This window comes from Ailuropoda melanoleuca, chromosome 1 (assembly GCF_002007445.2).
Source record: "Ailuropoda melanoleuca isolate Jingjing chromosome 1, ASM200744v2, whole genome shotgun sequence".
NCBI classification, from domain to species: domain Eukaryota; kingdom Metazoa; phylum Chordata; class Mammalia; order Carnivora; family Ursidae; genus Ailuropoda; species Ailuropoda melanoleuca.
The window spans coordinates 204340911-204360531 of record NC_048218.1 but is presented as its reverse complement, the minus strand read 5'-3'; the positions used below and the strand labels follow the sequence as shown (position 1 = coordinate 204360531).

The 19621-nt window shown below is 39.5% G+C and overlaps 1 protein-coding gene across 1 annotated transcript in view; it reads right to left on the bottom strand.

Moving 5' to 3' along the window:
• CNTNAP2 (contactin associated protein 2) overlaps nucleotides 1-19621 on the bottom strand; it is a 1777718-nt gene that overhangs the window by 738705 nt on the left and 1019392 nt on the right. Inside the window, exon 13 of the mRNA XM_034648877.1 lies at nucleotides 6188-6345. Coding sequence (XP_034504768.1) covers nucleotides 6188-6345 — 158 coding nt within the window. The remainder of the gene's footprint in view (nucleotides 1-6187; nucleotides 6346-19621) is intronic.

The window sequence follows — 19621 nt, the reverse complement described above, 5'->3', positions numbered from 1 at the left end:
TTTACCATAATATTTAAAAAGTGGAAATGTTCTTCATTTATTACAAAAATAGTTTGTTCATTTAAATACAACTAAGACAAAACATAAAATACAAAAAAAAAGAGTATTAAAATGACTCATAATCCCACCATCTGTTAAAAATCACTGGATATTTTATTGTATTCTATGTATGTGTATTTTTTAAAAGATTTTATTTATTTATTTGACAGAGAAAGACACAGCCAGTGAGAGAGGGAACACAAGCAGGGGGAGTGGGAGAGGAAGAAGCAGGCTCCCAGAGGAGCAGGGAGCCCGATGCGGGGCTTGATCCCAGGATCCCGGGATCATGCCCTGGGCTGAAGGCAGATGCTTAACAACTGAGCCACCCAGGCACCCCTATGTATGTGTATTTTTAAACTATGAGTTCTGATTTTAGTTTCGTATGTGGTATGGAGTAGGATTTTTATGTTTTCTCTGTCAAACAATATAGCTCTGCTTTGTGACATTCAGGGTTTCCCAGGATGTCATTATATCATCATTTATTTTACTATATTCCTATTGATGGATATTAAAATTTACTCCCATTTCTTATTATCCAAAACTATGTTGAGATGAAAATTATATGTAAATCTTTGTACATATGTCTACTTACTTCCTTGCTGTACAATTTCAGAAATGGAATTGTTGGCCAAAGGTCATATTCAAGTTGAAAATATTGGCCTCTGGAGAGTAAGGGTATACCCTGATTTAAATTCAATTTAAGATTCTTTAAAAAAGAAAAAAAATTCTTAACTTTCCTAATGGTTAACAAATTTAAGTAAGCTAATATACAACATTTCTCTTTATGGTATTATGAAAGTTTTCTTCCTGATTTGATTTTTTAAATTTAGTTATAGGAAAAATATCTTATTAACGTTGAATATGCCCAGACTCTGGGATGGATCTGAAACTCTGATCTATCCTGCAAATAGTTCGACTAAAAGACAAAACTGTAACATAGGGTGTTGTAGGAACTTTTGATCTACCTAGATGCTATTTCTTACATTGCTGATGTGAATATTTCATGCTGAAGATTAGATCTGTAAAAAAAATATTTCGGAATTCTCTCTTTCAAAAAAAGTGGTCACTGGTAGTTCCAGAAAACCCCATCTCAAAAGATCACATCTGCAAACGGAGTGTGGACATTTTGATGCTACATACGTGTGCACCTGTTTGAGATCTCTGGGCATGGCAATGGCAGCAGATAGGCTCTATGTTTTAGGACATAATGGACATTAGGTGGTATCCCCTGCCTATCATTTTCCTCATCCAACTCGCTATTTCTTCCCTCAAAAATGTGCCCACATGTATCTTTCATGTCAAGACTCATCCAATATAATACAATCTATTATAATGCTTTGACAAGGTGATTACCTACCTCATGAAGCTACGGGGTGTGATTAAAGACAAGCAAAGAAACAAACTTTTAGGTAGGTGAGATAAAGGTCTAGTATCCAAGATCCAGAAAGAACTTACCAAACTCAACACCCAAAACCCAAATAATTGAATCAAGAAATGGGCAGAAGACATGAACAGACATTTCTGCAAAGAAGACATACAAATGGCCAACAGACACATGAAAAAAATGCTCCACATCACTTGGCATCAGGGAAATGCAAATCAAAACCACAAGGAGATACCACCTTACACCAGTCAGAATGGCTAAAATTTACAAGTCAGGAAACAACAAATGTTGGCGAGGATGTGGAGAAAGGGGAACCCTCTTATGTTGCTGGTGGGAATGCAAATTGGTGCAGCCACTCTGGAAAACAGTATGGAGGTTCCTCAGAAAGTTAAAAATAGAACCACCCTATGCCCCAGCAATTGCACTAGTAGGCATTTACCCCAAAGATAGAAATGTAGTGAAGGAGCATCTGCACCCTGGTGTTCATAGCAGCAGTGTCCACAATAGCCAAACTATGGAAAGAGCCAAGATATCCATCAACAGATGACTGGAAAAAGAAGATGTGGTATATATACAATGGACTATTACTCAGCCATCAGAAAGGATGAGTACTTACCATTTACATTGACATGGATGGAACTGGAGGGCATTATGCTGAATGAAATGAGTCAGAGAAAGACAATTATCATATGCTTTCACTCATATGTGGAATATAAGAAACAGCGCTGAGGACCACAGGGGAAGGGAGGGGAAAACTGAATAGAAAGAAATCAGAGAGGGACAAAAAGCATGAGAGACTCTTAACTATGGGAAAGAAACTGAGGGTTGCTGGAGTGGGGGGTGGGGTGGGGGATGAGGTAACTGGGTGACGGACATTAAGGAAGGCACTGGATGTGATGAGCACTGGGTGTTATATGTGACTGATGAATTACTGAACTCTACATCTGAAACTAATGATGGCTAAGTGAATTTAAATTTTAAAAAAAGAAAAATTAAAGAAAAAAAACCTGTAAACACACACACACACAAAGACAAGAAAAGAAACAAACTTTTAGGTAGGTTTACATACCTACAGCAGGACCTACCTACTGGAATTCTTTGGTCATGCAAGGGTCACGAAAATAGGTTAGGTTTTATCCAAGGACAACCAGCACAGCGGGAACATAAGAAATACAAGGTTTTCTGATACCTAACTAGTGATTTGTGTCTGATCCTTGTCATTTTGTGGCAAAAAGCTTTCCATGTGCACAGTGACTGAGTGTGTTTGGATGCTGTTAAATACTCCTATTAAGCACATTGGGGAGCTATGAGTCTGTTTTTAGCCTCTCTTTCTTGCTGATAAAAGTAAAAAAAAAATCAACTGGGCTTAGTTTAGAAACATTATGTACACATAAAAATATGCACCACATGATACCAGCTCTTGGATAAAACTCATTAACTTACTATTAGAAAGTTACTAAATTACTCCCTAGTTTTATTACAAAATGCAAAAAAAATGTTGCTTTAAAGGATAATTAGCTTTTTCATTAAAAAAAGGAACCAGCTTGAGGAAGAAAGAACTCCTTTCTTAAAGAAACGTAGAATTAAAGAGGGAAATCATTACTCTCTGAATTCTTGGTACTGGTATCACTCTTTAAATAGTGTATGAAGATCAGAATAAAAGGAGAAAGTGCTGGGTAGGGTTCAAAGAAGTACCAGGTTGGTATTCAGGATGTACTAAATGTACCACCTTTTGTTACTGACATGAAAAAGGTAGCCAGAGGGGTGAAAGACTAGAAAGGACTGGAGTCGTCTGTACTCACAGCCAAAGCAGCTCACCATCTATTTGTCTGGATTCGCAATGGGAGACAATGCCTCCTGTCTTGTTATTATTTTGTAAGCTGTGAGCATGTCACAGGAACACTTAGGAAATTTAAACATGTTGGAAATGAAATGCTGTGATAAAACAAAATTTACAAACATTAACAGAGAGCATGTATTCCATCTAATGGATCTTCTGTAAATGCATACTAATTGTTGGATTGCTTAGGGATTATGAATTAGTAATGATTCAAAATTTATGGATGTCATTTTTAAGTCAAACTTTTGGAGATTTTTCTCTTTTCTGCATTGACATCAGTCGTAATTTCACCTTGGGAGAACATTTTATTTTTTCTTGTGGTTATCTCAAACATACGTTCAATGTTAAAACAAAGATTTTGGAATGAATGATTCAAAATGCAAACTCTCCTCTTCCTCATACATCTACCATCCCATGGCTGGGATGTGAGGATTCCAGGGGACTCCCTTTCCTTCTGAAGTCTGTTGGCAGTGTACCCTGCAGTGGCCTGCTTCTTGGCCATGTCCTGTGTCCTGGTGAGGATGAGGTGACTAAACTCTTGGATCACAAGGTAATAGAGAACCCGTGTGGCTAGTGACTGAAATGATACTGCGAGGCTGAGGTAGAACAGATGGTGAGTTCACTCTGTAAGACCACACTGGATAATGGCTTTTATCTCCCAGAACCTGGTGAATATGGAGTCAAGGGAAGGAAAGAGTTAGAGTAAGCAGAACCTCAGGGAGGCTCCATATTCTGGCTGGATGGAGAGAATGAAAGGGAAGTTCACTGCCCCCTGAAATTGCCATCTGTATTAGAATGTTCTAGAATCTTCCAGTCAAGCTTGTTAAAATGCAGATTCCCTAAGCCTATCATAGATCTTATGAATCAGAAACTCTTGGAATGGTGCCTTGAAAACTGTACTTTATAGATTTACTCAGATAATTTTCAAACTAAAATTTAAGAATCATTGGTTTGGAGAAAACAAAACCAAACCCAGATATCCACAGAACTGATGGACTGACTGGCAGTCTCTGAGTTCAGTGACGGCAGCTCAGATGCTTCTTCCCTTCAGTTCCCAGAAGTTACCCAGGAATTAACTGTCAGATGAAACAATCTGCATAGAAAATCTCTGAACACATTCTAGGCAGCGTGAAGGGATTAAACTTTATATTAAAGGCTAACTTTACAAGGAAGAAAGCAAGGACTAGGAGGTTTTTCTGCCCCAAAATTTCTGTAACTGGGAACCTCGTTTTTCTTTTCACAAGTAGATACAAACTAACTTATAGTATAACTGATGGGGAAAATGACCCGTGACTGAATCCCACTCCTGCCAAAGATTTCCCAATGCACTGATATCATCCGATGTAGATTAGAAGGAAAAGCACAACAAAGGGAAGAGACACTGAAAGAGAAGACTGAAGGTGTAGCACAAGCCCACTCCTTTCCTTCAAGCAAACATCCCACCAATAAGTAGTCTTGGGAGTGTCTGTTTAGGCATGCATGGAATTCTCATTCATCATATAACAAGCATTGCTGGGTGTCTACTGCATTAGTCCTGTCCTTTGATTTGGTATAAAAAGTCAAAGAAGACCTTGTGGGGTTTTTGTTTTGTTTTGTTTAAATCAAGAAGCAAATATCCAGTGACTCTGTGTTACTATTTCTTTGATAGCGTATGTACAGAATGGTGTGGGAGCACAGAGGGTGAAGTCCTAAATCAGACTCAGGATGACAGAATGTCCCCTCCAATAATAAATGAAACTTCAGCAGAGTAGTGAAGAACGTGTGGAAGTCAATTAACCAGAAGAGGAAGAGGACGAACTGCTTTCTCTGCAGAGGCTTGTGCAGAACATTCTAAGGTGCTCCAAGTGCTTGGAGAAAAGGCAGAGAGATGCAGGGAACAATAGGGAGACAGACAGAAACTAGATCATGTAACACTCTGTGATGGTAACTTACTCAAATTTTATATAAACAGGTTTGAAGAATTATTGAAGAGTTTTAACCTCGTAAGTGATGGCATCAGATTCTCTCTTTTGAAATTTCAGTTTAGCAGATACATAGAGGATAAACTGAGGTTCTAAAGCCAGGAATGGGAAGGTCTCTGCAGTTACTCAGAAGTGAGGAGAGCCCGGGCTCAGACGTAGCCCCCAAGAGGAAGGTGGGACACAAAGGATATCCCACAGGTAGAACATGCTGAACTTGGGGACCGGTCAGATGCGGGGGTTTTCGACTGCTGCTTCAGTGACTGGGTTTGTAAGGGATCATTTACGTGCATCAGTATTACAGGGGGAAGAGCGAGGCAGGGTGGAATGAGGAAATGGATATAACATGTAGGATACTGAGATGCTCACACATTGAACAAATATTTATTAAATCCCTACTGTGTGCTGGTCACAGTTTAATGGATCCAGCAGAATGTTCTGGATTAGCAATACAAGATGAAGGAATTTTCACCATATAAATGGAAACTGAAGACATGGTTCGAGGCACTCAGGGGTAGTATGTAAGTGAGAAGAGAAGTCTGAGGACAAAGCTAGGGAGCACCATCCTTTAAGAGTGAGGCACGACACAGACTAGAAACAAAGGCGTCAATCAAACTGAACCAAAACAAAAAAGTAGTTGAGCCAGAGAAAACAAAGAAAACTGCAGTAAGGAGAAAGCAAGTGATATCAAACACAGACACCCCATTTAAATAAACTAAAATTAACTGACCAATGTGGAGGTCACTGATGAGAACAGATTCAAATGGGAAGATGGCAGCCATGTTGAGAGGTCCACCAGCATCAGGAGGAAAGAGCATCTTCACACTATTTGGATGCATTTACAAGAAGTGTTCAGAAAGAGTCCTAGTTCTTAAACACTTGTCACTCCATTCCTACCCGCACCCCCCACAGCTCTGCATTCTAATTTCTGACATTTTGTTGCTTCCTTTCTCTTATTTGACTTACGTTCACCTGCGAGCACTGGACAGATACCCGGTGCTCTCCTGAGAGCAGGTCTGATAGAAGAGTGAGAAGGACACCCAGGGAGTGGAGCTCCATGATCACACCAATGGCGACTACAGTTGTGGGCCCATGATATCCCTCATAATGAACATCTGCTTTGCCTACATTTTAAATTCTTAAAAGATAAAAGAAAAAAGAAACCTTGTCAGGTAAGTATTATTATTTTTCTTACACAAGAGAGGAAAGCAAGGATCAGGGAGGTTAAGTCATCATCTTGGACCACACACACACACACACACACACACACACGGGAAGTAACAGGCGTGGGGCTGGCACCCCATCTGTCTTACTCCAGCATCCTCTCTCCTTCGAAATGTCATGGGAAGGAAGGAAATGCTGAACAAGAGGGGAGTTTGGTCTGACACCTTTGTTTCTGTTCTAGCTAGTGGGCAACCTTGAAGAGCAACAACAGAGACAGAATAGGGGCTGGTGGGCCAGGAAGCTCACCTCCCAACACCCAACTCTCTATCACTTGTTTAGACAAGTCATGCCTTTAAGGAAAGTACATCTCACAAAGTTTTTAAAAAGATAACATTTCCGAAAGTCAAGGAGTTGAATATTAGCCATTGGAAAAATGAGGCTGTTGTCAATGACTGCTCCGTTTTCTCTTGTGGAACATTCCCAGTGCCTGGCTGTGTGTCTATTGCTATTAAGCCTTAATCACATTGACTGTTGATTGATCCCAAAAAGAGTAAGATTTAACCAGAAGCCTTATGATGTTACCTAAACAAAGCAATGATTTGTCCCACATTATCTTATATAGATGTTCACCCCAGATGCTGAAATGGTAACTGATGCCTGAGCCAGTTCTCATGAGGCTTCTTCTCAACATGGGGAGGGAATAAGAGACACATCCTCGTTACAAGGTCTGATTCAGATCCATTTGACTCTGATCTTTCAAGACCTGCAGAAGGTCCATTTGTTAACTCAGACTTACCCCAAAAGGCGTGGCAGGGAAGAAATGGCAGTGATTCTGATATTAAAAAGTTTTTTTTTTTTTAATTTTACTTATTTATTTGAGACAGAGAGTAGGAGAGAGAGTGAGCAGGACCAGGGGGAGGAGCAGAGGGAGAAGGAGAAGCAGGCTTCCTGCTGAGCAAGGAGCCTGATGAGGGACTGGATCCCAGGACCCTGGGATCATGACCTGAGCCAAAGGCAGACGGTTAACCAACTGAGCCACCCAGGAGCCCCTCTGACATGAAAGTTTTTTAATGACTGTTACTTTAATGTCTTTTATGACCTACAACATTAAGGTTTCAAAATACTTTATACTAGTTAGAACTACAGTGTTTTAGGCTCATTTGTTTGTTAATCTATAGCAATACTTAAAAAGAAGCTGGTAAAAAGAGAAAGTAAAATTAAGGAAATGGACACATCTATTCCATTTAAATAAATCTCTTTGCTCTTTTGCATTGTTTTCTGTCCCTTAAATCCTCCCAAATTTACAACTGAGTGTTGGTAATTGCTGGAAATAGCCATGGATTATACAGAATAATTGGCTCTATTTTAAGACACATATTTTAGTGTGTATACTACATGGTGTGGCTACAAAGTAATAAAATAGATTTTTGCATGTTGCTTCTAGAAATCATTGTCATTATTTTTAGTCACATATTATATATGTGTGAGCATGGCAACATTTTATAGTTTGAGGTCTTTTATAGTTTTTAGAAGTTACAAAATAATAGAATTAATTGCTTTGAATTTAGTCATTTTGCACTGGGCAAATATTGATTTCTTTCCCAACACCTTTAATTTCTAATGGAGCTTGAAATTAACTTTGGATTTTAATTCTATTTTATTCTGGGTTTGTACATCAGGGCCATTAATAATGTCAGGAGAGTGCTGAGAGAACTGTTTCTGAGCCAGGAGCCCACAGCGAGCTTTGCAGCATTGGGTTGCCATACTTTGCGGAGAAGAGGAAAGTCTGTGTGGGAACTGTATATTGCATTAGTATTTTATGAATGAGCAACCAAGTCAAAAGAGTTAGCTTGTACAACGTCAGCCTCTGATCAATTGCTGGAGTTTGCATCAGTGTGTGTGTGTGTACGTGTGTGTGTGATGCATATTTAATCAGATCCAAAATAGGGTAGCAAAGGACAGATTTCCACTAACCAAAGGTGCCTTGAACATGGGCCTTTCTGATTCTTAAGGTAATAGTTTACCTATTATACATATGGTGTATGCCTTTTTTGTATTTGTATTTACTATATTTGTATTACTATATCACAGATATGAACTACAAATTTTAAAATAAAGGTGCCCTCTTTATGAAGTTTCAGAGTGTTTTAAAATGATTTTATGTTGTCTCTACAGAATGGGGTGATTGTAATTAATTGGTGCTGAGACTCCTTGGAGGCGTCTGCATTCGTACGCACCCATGAGCATGTGAGTGTTACCTCTGTGTTTCTCAGAGGTTCCCTAACTTGCCCCCAGAGCAGCTGCTGTCAGGTGATGAACATCTGCGGAGACTAATGTCAGAAACTGGGATGTGGCTTCTCCGCCACATCTTCTAATATATAATCAACTTGTCAGGGCCACATCGCAAAACAGCCACCTCTGTAGTCTCTCTGCCCATCATCCCTGTCTAAAGTCTTCCTTCTTTGGTTGAAAAGTGGCAGGTAGCCACATATTAGAAAAGAGAATTGGGAGAAAATTCAGGAAAATGGGGTGGCTGCAGATATTCTGATAAGAAGACTATAAAAAGGCAACATTCCAGGGTATCTACTTATCTTTTTTAGGTGTCGTCTCTAATCTTAACACACTAGTATATCAGCAAGTATTTCAAAATAGCTACTACCCTACTCTTCCTCAAACTTTGTATATCTGTTCTCAATGTTCTGTAAGTCTACAGATAGCAAGCCCATCTTCCCAACCACTGAAATTCTATCTGATGCACTTTTGAAAAGCAAGAAGTTCCCCAAGACTCAAGTATGATTTTCCACTGGGCATCCTCATTAAAAAAGCACAATGAAAAGAGATTTCTTGAACCCAATCAATACAGAGACTGCTGGAATCTAAATGATCCCAGCATGAAAATTAACAGTTTGTGCAGATTAAATTTTTTTTTTATTACCACACATGAAATTGACGCTAATCAAGCGTCAAAGTGAATCCACTCCTCGGCTGAGGCACCACCTATGGTACAGTTTAGGGCCTCGTGTTCATTTATCTCATCTTAAGACAGGTGGTATGTGGGAAGCTTAGGGTGATGATAAGAAGAAAAAAGTAGTGGCTGAATGCAAACTGAATCCTGATTCAAAATCCCTTAGAAATTTTTATATAGTGAAAGCGGGACTTGGGCTTTAAACAAATATCCCTTTACTATGTGTGAGTTCTTTCAACATCTAATCTATATGTGTAGGTGATATGGGGCAATGTTTTCTATTAATAAAGTCTTCTGTGATTGCAAATAGCATTTCCATTGCTTCTCAATATTTGTCTTCCTCATCATTTCTGCCCAGTGAATCATTCTGTATCATTTCTAAGACACATGTTAGTGCCCACACCTAGTTTAGGCCATAGAAATGAGCTTCGTGAGAATGACCTCCATGCAGTGGCGCAATGGCGAGGGCAATGAGGCAGAGCAAAAGCTGTAGCACAGACCAGATGCTGCATCTCACCCGGTAATGGTGGAAAGCATGTCCTAAGCAGTGGATGCAGCACAGATGAGATAAGGACTCGTCTGCAATCACTGCACTTCCGTCACCCATCACTGATTCGGCTTCCTCTCCCAGGCTCTGTTCCACTGCCGCATCCTCTGGGTGACTGGCCTCGTGGCTCATCGGCCACACGGCCAGCCGAGACGAGAGGAGGTTTTCGGAACGGCTCAGGTCTCCCCAGTTGGTGCAGGAATCACAGGGCAGTGGATAATCCTACTAGTGACCAGGAAATGAGTAGTGCTGTCTGAACGCTCCGACCTGCCTTCTTAAGGGCATCTAATAAAAGTGCGGTTCCACGCTCCTCAGAACTGCTGCTTTGCGAGAAGGCAGGGCAGTCTCCATTACTGATCTTCTCTCTCCAGAAGTTTAGATTACTCTCTTCTCTTTCACGTTGCCTCAGCCAGCTCGATTTAAAGAATTATACAAAGGGAAAGAAATAATCCCTTGGACAATGAATTAACGAAGCCTGTTTCATCTACCTAGCTTCAGGTATCCAATCTGGCCCCATAAAATTCAGGTCTTATTTATTCAGAAAGTCTATACCTAGGTCACTGAAACCATAAAGAAGTCTTAATATGTTGGTTATTTTCTGAGTAGGAATATGCCTTCCACTGAATACTCAAAAGTTCTCTAAGTAGGGCAACTGAGCAACAGACAGCCATATGGTAGCAAGAACACACAGGGTTTTCTAGAATTCTGAATTCCATTGCAGTAATATGGATGGAAAGAATTTCTCTTTCCACAGCCAAACTCTTCAAGGTGTTTCTTTATCCAATCTACCCGGATGGTCTCACTTGGCTTTATCCAGCATAGTGAAAGCTGATCACATGACTTGGCAAGTAAGACACGTGTAATTGATGTCTCCACAGGATTGGATAGTGGCAAAAAGTATTATTAGGACATTTTGATGCCTGCTAATGAGTAATGACAGCGATTTTATAGGTGCCAATTCTGTCTGGCATTTGGTGCTGGCATCTGTGATGGCAAGAAAGGTCTTTCACGAATAGGTTAGGCATATTTTGCAGGCGGGAGCCCCCACAGTAGTTTTGGAACACAATTATATAACGAGACCAAGGAACTGCAAGTCATTGGAACTTTCTCTTGCTTTACGTGAAAATTAGATTTTTTAGTCCAAATACATTTATAGAATTTCACTTGCACTTGGCTAAGTTAAAATATTTTCAAATAAAATATTTTACTAAAACTTGAAAGCACTCAAACGTGAAAACACTCAAAAAAGTGAACCAGCAACATTCTCTTTGGAAACTCCTATACTATCCACGGGAAACTTTTGCTTTTAGTGGAATTAGCCGTCTATAACAAATATAACCGGAGGAATTATTTGGGTAGATAAAACATTTTCATTCTAGATTCCAACAATCTGAACTATACCTTCTTTTGCCAGGAGGGCTTGGAAAGGAGAAAGAAAAGCAGAATGTAGTCATAACAACAGAAATGAAATGAAGAGCATTCTTTGTCCACCATGATGTTGGAAAAACAAAAACGAAACAGAGACCAATCATTCATTCTTCAGATTTTTGTCATGTGAACAGTGAAAAAAACCCCATTAGATTCATTACAGGTAGTTGTATTCTTACAGAGAATAACAAACCAAACCAAGTGTCTTGAATTTAAGGAAAAGAAATTTGACACGGCTGGGTCACAGATGGGAGGAGATCCCGACAGAAGAAAAGCTGCTCATTCTTTAGATATAGGTTAATAATCACAAAATAATCTTAAAATTAGTTTTGTATCCTACCAGAGATAATTATTCATCAGTTGTTACATCAGATTATACTATAAGCTAAACAGCTGAGGCAAACCTAGTAACAAAAAAGTTCCTATCCCCTTCAGTAAAAGAAATGTTGACAGTTGATGTGACGCTACATACTCTAACAGTCCTTCCTAAGTGCTCTCTAAACATTGTTTAAGGATCTTACAAGCCCTCCATAGCTCGGAAGTAATCATAAGCCAATTGCCTGTTAGGGAAGACTTTAATATCATTTATGAATTCACATAGTGAGAAGAGCTCAACTTTTCCTCCTAAAGAATAAAAGTGAAGTTGTTTTGTGGTAAAAACGAGTGATGAAGAACCACAGCGGAATGCTGAGGTAGTGAAGGACCACTGTCCCCTGGCTGGCTCAGCCTACCTGCTCGACTCCACATCCTGCGCTCCTCTGATGAGACCAGTCGCTTCACGATATTACATTTAAACCTGCAGCTGTCATCTCTTGAGCGTCATCTGCATTGATTCTAACCGTGCTGGACATCTTACACATTACCTGTATCCTACACAGCAGTATGCATAAGCAGATCTATAGTTCTTGCTTAATTAAGAAGGAATCAGGGCAGTGGTATTCTGGTAAGCCAGCTTTACAAAAAGAGTCTGGATTTGTTGGGCTTGTTAATTTCCATGGGGTATATTCTCCTACTGTAGTTGGTTCAAGCTACCAAGCCTTGACAAGCAGCTCACAAAAGTCCTGAATATTTAACAATCTTGGCTCCAGCATGCCACTCAAACAGGAACTCAGGAAGGGTTTAGAAACTTCTGCAGGATCATATGGCATGTAAAAATCTGAATGAGCATTCCCATGGTAGTTTGTGGGCTCCAAAAGTGAGCCCCTTCCATGAGCATGCTTCTCCACAGCCCGTGTTTATTTCTGCCCTCAGATTTTGCCTCTGCTGCCCTCCCCCAATTCCCCCCATCAGTTCCAATCTTAATTCCCAACCAAGCAAGGAAGGAGCTTTGCCAGGGGTTCAGCTGGTCCCGAAACCCTTCCCTAAGTACCTTGGTCCACACTGTTTTCCCTCTCATGCTATACATGCTGGCCTTTACACCAGCTCGGCACAAAAACACACTACTCTCTACTAACGTATTAATGCTTCCTGACTGTTTGTCTTCCCTTTTAAGCCAGCATGTCTACTTCATAAGGAAGCAGGCTCTTGTCTGTATTTCTGTCATCCACAAAGTGTGCTACATACAAAATGGACATATAATATTATCAAATGAACCGGACCGTCTATGAATTACAGGTCATCGTATACTCTGAGTTTGTAAAGCTAGAGACTTAGAGTAAGGGCACAGTGACTAATGTCAATATGAAAGCAAGAAATCGTTTGATTTGGGAGATGTTAAAAGGATCAAAGGAGAGGCACATACTATATTAACTTTAATTCTCCTTTCTTGTTTTTTGAGTAGATACAAAATTCTCTGAAGTTTCCTTCTTTATCTGCCAATAATCAGGCTTTCCCTCTATCTTCTTACCCTTCACCGAACTTGGTGAAGGTGTACAGGTGTCTTCTATTCCTTTTTCTCTTCACTCTGAACCTGGGCTGAGACAGTCACTGGTATTCAAACTACAGAGGAGTTTAATGAATAATGTCAACTCCCTCGAGACCGAGCTCTGGCATTTTATAGCCTCTGTGCAGTTCACAGGTTCACAGCTCATCTCTATGGCAGGCTGCTTTTTAATATGCATTCACAGATCAACTTTTTTGCAAAGGCTTTTTATTCAAAGAGAAAGATATATTTTTGAAACTATTGAAAAAGTCTTTGTAAAACTGAAATTAAATCCTTTCTTTCTAAGTTTAATCTTAGCCATCTTTCTAAAGCAAGGCATAAAAGAAGGGATTAATTTGAAATTTGAGCTGCCTTAGAAATGTAAAGGTCCTTGGGCTGTGTTTCTCCAAATGACCTGCACTATTTTAATCCAATGTAATTTATTTGGTTGTGGCTGAAAGACAGAATGGCTTCTAAATCCCCTTCCAACATTTCTACAATGGTAGCACTTTTCCATGTCTCTCCATCTTACTTTATCTGCAGATGCCCCGTGAAAATGGGAGTGAAGGAGCTGCTGGGATTATTGTTTCTTTTAATAAATAAGTGTGATTTCAGGAAGTGACACCACTTGTCTTTTCCCTCTTTCCTCAAATGCTTCAGCATTGGTGAGAACACGAGCTTCTCATCTAGAGAATACACACAATGGAGCAAGGGCTTACTGTTACTTTAATGTCTCATGCTCCACTGAAAACCACCTCCCCCACCGAGCACCGTGCTGGAGCTGACTCCTCCTCACTCTGATCTCTCCCCGTCCCATCTGCTAAGAAAGAACCCCGAAATAAACAGATAGATAATCTGATGATATAATCTGAAAAGATGAAACGGCTGCTTAGAATTACAAGGAATCTGTGATAAGATATTAAGTAATTTCCCATGTAATTACATTCCTACATATTTTGTAAAAGAAAAGTGGCAACTTGGACCCTAAGAGGTAAGCATACAGAATAAATTACCCTCAGCTCGCAATCCCAACAAGCCAAAGATATGTAAATGAGTTAGGATTATAAGGGCTTTTATTTTATTTTTTTTAAAGAATTTATTTATTTGAGAGAGAGCCAGAGGGAGGGCGCATGAGTGGGGGGAGAGGCAGAGGGACAAGCGGACTCCCCACTGAGGTGGGAGCCCAACTTGGGGCTCCATCCCAGGACCCTGAGATCATGACCTGAGCTGAGGTCAGACACTTAACTGACTGAGCTACCCAGGCGCCCATAAGGGCTTTTATTTTTTAATGAAAGTAAACACTTCTTTGGAGGGAGTTATTAACACTACAACCTCCCTTTCTTCTTTCTCTTCTCCACATTCCAGTATCTCTCCCATATGCAGAATGGAGTCCACTCTCAACATATTGGTGAGTGGACAAACGATGAATAAGCAATGGTAGGAGTATAGCTACTATGTGTCCCATGGTTCTGTGGTTGTGTCCTTGAGCCACTCCTTAATGACAAGGACCCAGGCCTTAATGACAGAGACACACTGAGCCTCTGAAGTAGGTCACTGTGTAGGAATGCACAGGATGAGAGAGGGAGGTAAAATTGGAAGACCAGTAATTGTTCACTTGCTAACAAAGAAGCACAATCTGGTTACTTAGTGCTGTGTCTAGATTAGAAAGAACAGATTCACCCTGTGAATGTAAATCAGCCTGTGTAGCCATTATATTTGCTAATAAAGCCTTTTATCTTTTCAGTGAGTATTGGCTTAAATATTGAGACACCCTCTGATCTTTTCCTCTAGAATCAACTATATCAGTGCTCTGTAACCTGAAGCTACTTCTAATCAGACAAAACTTTCGCTGCCTGTTTTTAAAGACTCAGTGGTACAATAAAAGTTACAAAATGATACCAAATTTACAAAGCACTTTAAGAGGCAATATTTCATTGAATGTCCCGGAGGATACTTAAGTTCAGAGAGGTTAAATGACAAAAAGCCAAGACAGCACAGAGGAGGGAAAAAAAGGAGGTGGGTGGAAGGGGATTAAATCCAATACTTCTCATTTCCTTGCTATCAGCGGGCAGCATCATGTGCTGGAAGAACTGACTTTGCCCTTCACGGGTGTAAGTGAAATTCCTACTACTATGGTAAGAGAGTTGGGGGAAACAGAGGATTTATAGGTTTGGGAGAGAGTTTCTGTCCTACGGCTAAGAAAACTCAGCTGATGGAAAAAGAAGGTTGGCTGTTCAGCCTGAGGATTTGAGAATCTGACATCAGAACATCGAATTTCAAATCCTGAGTTCTTTCCCCCTCTGTAAGTTTCTTGTAGCAAGAATATACATTGATATTACATGATAAATGCAAGGGTTATGTTCATCTTCTTCAAATCTGCGTCAAGTTTAAACTTTGTCATTTACTTGTCCATATTTGAACATATCCATACCTATTTTAGAATAGCTCATACAACTGGCCAGTACACGAGCTGACTGCACTTCATTACCTGAGACACCATGTTGTTGAACTTACTTTGAGACTCTGACTACATATTACCACAAGTCACTTTGATGAATGTGCCTTAACATGCACGGCCCAATGTTTTCCTCATGATTATTGGAAATGCGCTGGTTTGTTCGCTCATATACTGACTTCCTCCATATAATTTCTTAGAACTTTAGACCTCTTGTGGCTGTTTCTGTTGTTACTACTATCACTACCCTCTCGGCCTTTCACTAACTCACCTTCTATTATCTGCCCTCCTCTCATCTTCCTTTTGTCCCTTTAGCTTATTCCCTCTTCATATCTTCATTATCTTCATCAATTTGTATAAAGGACACTGGTTTTTAAAAAGCTACTGATGCTTTTTACATTCCCTGCCACTCATTCACTGTTTGATTCTGTGCATATTCACTGAGCACATAATACATGCTGGCCGGGCCCTGGGAATAAAATGGTCAACAGAACCTGGCACTGTCTCCCCTCAGATAGTATAGTCCAGGGGAAGAGACAGATAGTATTAAGGAATCGCAAATAATAGATGCCAAATCACAATCATCACCAGTGCTAAGACGTATATTAGAATAAGAGGATTTGACCTAATTACAGGGTCACAGAAAGCTTCCTTAAGGAGGTGGCTACTGAACTGAGATTTGAAGGATGAGTAGGAATGTACCAGACAAAGCAGAGAGGGAGGATGTGCAAAAGTCCTGTGGTGGTGATGATGGCTGGGGAGCGGGAAGAGTGCGAGGGTACGGGGCATGCATGAAGAACTGAAAGGAGGCCAAGGAGACCAGAAGGGGGAAAGGGAGGAAAAGCATAGCAGAAAACCAGATTAAAAACATAGCCATTCTAAGTAGGTCCTTATAAGCCAGTTGAATTTACAGCTGAGAGATGGATTCCAATTCTGTAAGGACATGATTCTATACAGCGAACACTTTTTTGGGGAGTGGGAGGGTTGCAACGCTCAAATTCCAAGTTGTCTTCATTGATGCCTAAGTCTGCAGTTGTTCCAAACAGATGGAGGCACCAAATCTCCTACTGCCAATAAATCTAGGTGCTTATGCTCTAGGTTAGTGTGACTACAAGCAGGTAGGATTAATTTCTTTTTAAAAATTATGCCTTGAATTCAATTACTTATGAGTATAATGGATTATAAATAACATAGTGTGCACTATTGAAATCCACTGCACTTTTCAAGTGTGCGGTAATAAGGTGCAGTGTAATTTATGGTTTACAAATCTATGCACCCAGAGTAATAGCTCCAGACTAAGGATGTAGAATACCATCCTTTTCAATTTCAATTTTTCCTCTAACACTGGCTAGTAAAAATTTTAGTTTTGCATTTGTGTGGCAACATCGGTACCTTCTTAGTATCTAGGAACTCAGAAATCACACAATTTTTAAATTCGAAGAGATCTGTGTAGATCATTCAGTTTATCCCCTCTTACTACCTCTGGAAACAGTAATGTCTATTTATCTGGGCAAGGTGAAAATCTTTCTTTTTAATAACAAAATTTGGAAAAAGACTCTCTCTCAGAATGAAGATTTGGTATTTAATAAGAATTCTTATAAATTTCCACTCCAAAACATGGTTTATATCTGTTAAATGTCCTCTGGCTTGTGAAGACAGCCACGAATTTTCATATTATTGAGAATATTCCAGGGATTTTTAGGGCAATTCCAATTAAGAGACTGATACCATATGCAGAATGACTGAGCTCAAAGATAGGCTCCAGCAGCATGAGAGAAAAAAAAAAAAAAAGTCTACTAAGCCTGGAGATAAGGGATTGCTTTTTGCATTTAATTTATGTAAGTGAGCACCATGATTATGAAGTGTAAGGAACACACATGGAAAACATGAGATGGTAATTAGATCCTAAAGAGCATCTGAAGTATTGGCAAGTAAATTTGGAGACCAATTGTCTAAACAGCATCAGGAAGAGAAAAAAGACTGTAACTATAAACATGAAGCTTTGCTCACAAGAAAGACACATCCTTATACTTTTAAGAGGACGAAGGTAAGTCAATATAACAAAAGATAAACTATTCAACATGATCATTCTACCCTCTTCGACACGATTTTAAGTTTCAATATGTTACTGGTCAGAAATTGATCGAGATGGAACATCTGCAACAATTTAATGTATTTGCATCATTTGGTCACAAACTAACCTCTTCAGTGTTTGGGAGAACAAAAACTGGCCTGCCCTTTCCTGAGATCAGACTTTGGCCTTCCCTGTGGCATTTCTTCATCCAAAGGGGGACAACCTGACTCCTCGGGAGAGTGGTTTGTAAATGACAACTTTCTGAACCCTACAGAAAATGTATTTGAAAATAAATTCTCCATGTATAAACAAACCAACAGATAGATAAAGGTCTAGGACACATCAAGATTACTTTTAGTTCTCTTCAATTCTTCTGGAAAAAAGAGAAAACTATGGAATTCATTCACTTCAAACCCAATCTGCCACACAAGTGACAACGAGTGGCAGCATGAAATTAAGTGACAAATTCTGGGATGTGGACAATTACTGGCACAGAAGTTCAGATCAAAGGATGTTTGTTCTGAAAGGCATGAATTGGTGAAAATTTACTGATTACTAATACGTGCTAAAGCTCTTGTCTGTGTCTTCCATAAGCCACCTCATTTAATCTCAGGGCAGCTTTACAAGGGTCACTGCACCCATTGCACACAGGAAAAACCTGAAGCTCCAAGAGGCTAAGTGCCCAAGGTTACAAGTGACAAGGCCAAGTTCAAACTCAGCCAGTGTGACCTATCAAAAAAGGGCTTCTTGGTTCCATCTTGGACTCTAGCATCTAGCCTCGATGATCACGTCTCCTGAGAAATAGCTATCTTACCCTGAGCAAGCCAGGACCAGAGCAGAAAATGTGTGGAAATAGTAGCTCAATTGTAATGTTTGAAGCTCTACGAAATACTTAGTTACACCAAATGCTATGTTTTACTTAGCTGTTTTTTACCTTTTTAAAGGAGTGCCATTATAAAATTACCATAACTCCTTTTTCCAAAAGGGATCCTTGGTCCTCTGCAGGGAATAATGAGGTAAAGTATTTAATAATGCTAACAAAATTCAAGACCAGAGAACACAGAATGAGCAAATTGGAAGTCTCAGCTCACTGGCTTTTAGAACTATAAGAGAACTCAGTAGCCATTTAGTGTAAGAGGAATAAAGGAAGTCTGAAAGAAGTCAAATAAATGACTTGCTACAAAGGCGCACAGCATGATAATCTCATAGACAGCATCAGAAGCTGGCTTCTTTTTACTTCAATGCTCTTGCTATGAGCGTGGTCACTAAGTAAAAACGCAATATTGTTCATTCTGTATCAAACTGAATGGCATATATTATATATTTTCCCATTATTATGTGCTGAACCAGAACCTCCCTCCCAATTTTTAACTAATCTATGGGAGGTATATCAAATCTTTCAGTTTATTTGGAAGCATATACCCTTCAATAAGCTACAAGATAAATATTTTTCACAACCAAATAATATCACTGAAACTTTTCTCTAATTATGCCCTCTGATCTTCTAACCTCTCTTTATGCACACACTTGATTTTCAAGATTTTGGCCTCACTCAGAGAAGACAAGAAGAGATTAGGCTTTCTATGTTAAAAAGAATGATTCTACGTTTATAGAAACAAAAGTGGAACACCAAACAGGTAGGAATGAGCTCCAGGGAGGAGATAATTTCCCTCTTTCACATTTAGAGATTGCCACTAAGGCCAAACCTAAATACTCTTAGGACATTTCTAATAGTTGGGGTTATTACTCTTTAAAAAACAAAAATAAAACTCAACTATTCAACCAGTAGCATGTATTCAAATTTAAAACAAATTTAGTATTTTTATTTTTTTTTATTATTTTTTTTAAAAGATTTTATTTATTTATTTGACAGAGATAGAGACAGCCAGTGAGAGAGAGAACACAA